The sequence below is a fragment of the Glycine max genome, chromosome 6 (genome assembly GCF_000004515.6).
Source record: "Glycine max cultivar Williams 82 chromosome 6, Glycine_max_v4.0, whole genome shotgun sequence".
Lineage (NCBI taxonomy): Eukaryota > Viridiplantae > Streptophyta > Magnoliopsida > Fabales > Fabaceae > Glycine > Glycine max.
Window position 1 is genome coordinate 2,658,611 of NC_038242.2, and position 3,047 is coordinate 2,661,657.

A 3,047-nucleotide genomic window follows, 5' to 3' on the forward strand; every position below is an offset into this window, starting at 1 on the left:
AATTCTCTTAATCCAATCAAAGTGATTAAGTCATTGAAGAATTCCGTGGAATTCTTGAATTGCAGCCCGAAAAGTAAAAGGAAGAAGCTTCGTCCTTTCTATCTCCGCAGGCTGCAGACAAACCAAATTTTGAGTCACACATACATGATACCCCCTCCTCACTATTCACTTCCTCAACCGATCCATTTTTCTTAGTTTTTCGCTTTCCTCAGGTTCGTAATCTTCTATTCTCCTCTTCTTTCCTTTATCGTTTTTGATTTCATCTTCTTCGCTGTAAATGCCCCCAATCTCTAAACCCTTATTTTTCTTCTAAGTAGAAATTCGGAATTTTTTTTTTTTTTTGTGACAAAGACGTTGTTATTATTATCTAGTTTTCTTCTTCTTCTTTGTTTTCCCTACAAAACTATGTGTGGCTATTTTGTCACCTTCACCTATTCCTGTTTGTTTGATTCTCTCTGCTTGACATGACTTTATCATTTTTCTTTAGAGATTTTGTTGCATTTGTCAGTTTCTCTCAATTCCGTCCAACAATTGGGCTTCGTTGTTTACTTGTGGCTGTGTCATTGAAAACGCGTTTTTGTGTGTTATGAAGCGACGCAATAGCCTTTTGGTTCACGAATACCACATGTAAAATATTGATTATTTTATCCCTAAGTGTTCTGTGCGAGGATTGTCGTGTGTAACCCCGTTATATATGTTATGATGGATCACTTGTTAACTTGTGTTATGATTTGGGTTTTGTAGATGGCAAGTGGGTTTGGGGAATCAACAGGGAGGTCACCCCCAAGCCCTTCCTACTTCAACAACAATAATAACAGCGATGCTGCCAATTTTGAATGCAACATTTGCTTTGAATTAGCGCAAGACCCGATAATTACTTTGTGTGGTCATCTTTTCTGCTGGCCTTGTCTTTACAAATGGCTTCACTTTCACTCACAATCACGAGAATGCCCGGTGTGCAAGGCTCTCGTGGAGGAGGAGAAATTGGTTCCCTTGTATGGGAGAGGAAAGTCGTCCACTGATCCGAGATCAAAATCTATTCCGGGCGTTAACATCCCACATCGTCCGGCTGGGCAGAGGCCTGAAACTGCTCCTCCACCTGAAACAAATCATTTTCATCAACATGGGTTTGGATTTATGGGTGGCTTGGGGGGATTTGTGCCACCGCCGATGGCAACAACAAGATTTGGGAATTTTGCATTGTCCGCAGCATTTGGTGGTTTTATACCATCCTTATTCAACTTTCAGATGCATGGGTTTCATGATGCGGCCATGTATGGGGGAGGGGCTGGTTTTCCACATGGATTTGCTAATACATTTCATGGTGTCCATGCTCATGGATTCCCTCTGCGCACCCATCAAGGGCAACAAGATTATTATTTGAAGAAGCTGCTTCTATTTGTTGTTTTCTGTGTTGTTCTTGCTTTTATATGGCAATAGGTTGAATACATTCTCAGATTGGTAGCAGAACTAGATTTCTGCTCTGATAGATCTTCTGGTGCGCTCTTTATTTCGTAACTAAGGAGTAAGGATATTGTTCATATAATAATACTGTCATATTACTCTTGTAGTTCTTTTCTTTGTGATAGTTTTGTGGCACCTATGGTATCCATGTGCGAAATTTAATATATAAAGCATGAAAGCAACACACCCATTGTTAGGAATAAGGATCTGGGTATCAGTCCGTAGATATTAATTTCATGGTTATTATACTAAGTTTGACACTACAAGATAGCTGAAATAGTGAAGTTATGCTCTTTGTTTACTTTGTGTTCTCAGTTTTTCAAGTACATGTTGACATGCTATTGCTAATGTTATATCTAAAATTATTTTGATGCATACTACTTGTCTACTTTCATTATTCACTAACTTTCTGGATTTAAGGGTTATACTTAATTGCTTATTGTTAATTTCAACCATCTTAGATGTGAGTTTGTGCACATTTGGATTGGTCAAATGAGATTGAATGGAATGGGATTAAATTCCTTTGTTTGGATATATAAAAAGAGGATGGAACAAGAAGGAATGGGATGGAACAGATACCATTGTTTTGTCTCAATTTTCTTCCCTTCCAAATTGGGAGGATTGAGATGGAACAAAAAATCTGACCTTTTACAAAATTATTAAATTATTTTTTCTATCCTTACTCTATTTCCTCTAGTTCAATGTTGGTCTCAACTCTCAACATCTCTCATGACACCAAATGCAGCAGCTGCACAACTTGGAGATTTCGTTCACAATTTCAATGTTCACGATGCAATTCACTGCTCTACCCATGGTATTTCCCCCCTTCCTCTTGTTCTATGTAATTCACTGTTGCGTGCTGTCACATGTTGAACTATTTTTTTTTTATCTTTTAGTGGGAACAAAGGAAAGAGCAAGGCGTTAGTATAACCTGGGATTTGAATATTCTTCAATGAGAAATGCATTACGCTTTCTAACACACTCTTTTGAACACATTTTCTATTATTGGTTAAAATTTATGTGAAATCACAATTTTGTGGGTCTCACTTCTCATTTAATGAGTCCTTGTTTTTGTAGTTTTCTATAAATTTTAACCAATGGTAAAGAGCGTGTTAGAAAGATCATGTTAGAGAGTGTGTTGCCAACACTTCTCTTCAATAGTAGCTTAAACCTTGTATGAGCCATAACTTGGGCATTCCTTGAATGTTAGGAAACTTTAGTCAGAAAAAGGTACACTGAATATCGGTACATTAACTGATAGTGTAAAGTTTTTATCCTGTCATTGAATTATAAACCACCATATACGGTAAGTTTTTAATTTTGATAATAACCATTAACCACCCTAAAAGTCACACCAAAGCTAATTTCTAATTGGTTAATGCTGTAAAATCTTTTACACTTACAATGCATCTCCATTAAAATCATATTTAATTAAACAGCATTTTTTAGGTTTGGTTAATTCACACTTTGAAAATTTTTAGTGTAGTTGCCAATCTTTGGACGTATAGAAGTCATGTACCAGGGGAGCTTCATATTTAGTGATGACTTTTATAAGTGATATGAGGACAACAACCTTTTTTTAA

General features: G+C 36.7%; 1 protein-coding gene across 1 annotated transcript; it reads left to right on the plus strand.

Annotated features, from left to right (window-relative positions):
• On the plus strand, positions 1–1,570 carry LOC100527488 (E3 ubiquitin-protein ligase RNF5). Its single transcript, XM_003528146.3, has 2 exons — positions 1–212; positions 745–1,570. Exon 2 carries the CDS (start codon positions 745–747, stop codon positions 1,438–1,440), a length of 696 nt encoding a protein of 231 aa, XP_003528194.1. The 5' UTR covers positions 1–212; the 3' UTR covers positions 1,441–1,570.
• The last annotated feature ends 1,477 nt before the right edge of the window (positions 1,571–3,047 follow it).

Excerpts from the sequence above, each read along its gene's own strand:
- LOC100527488 (XM_003528146.3), top strand. The coding sequence starts at position 745 with ATGGCAAGTGGGTTTGGGGAATCAACAGGGAGGTCACCCCCAAGCCCT.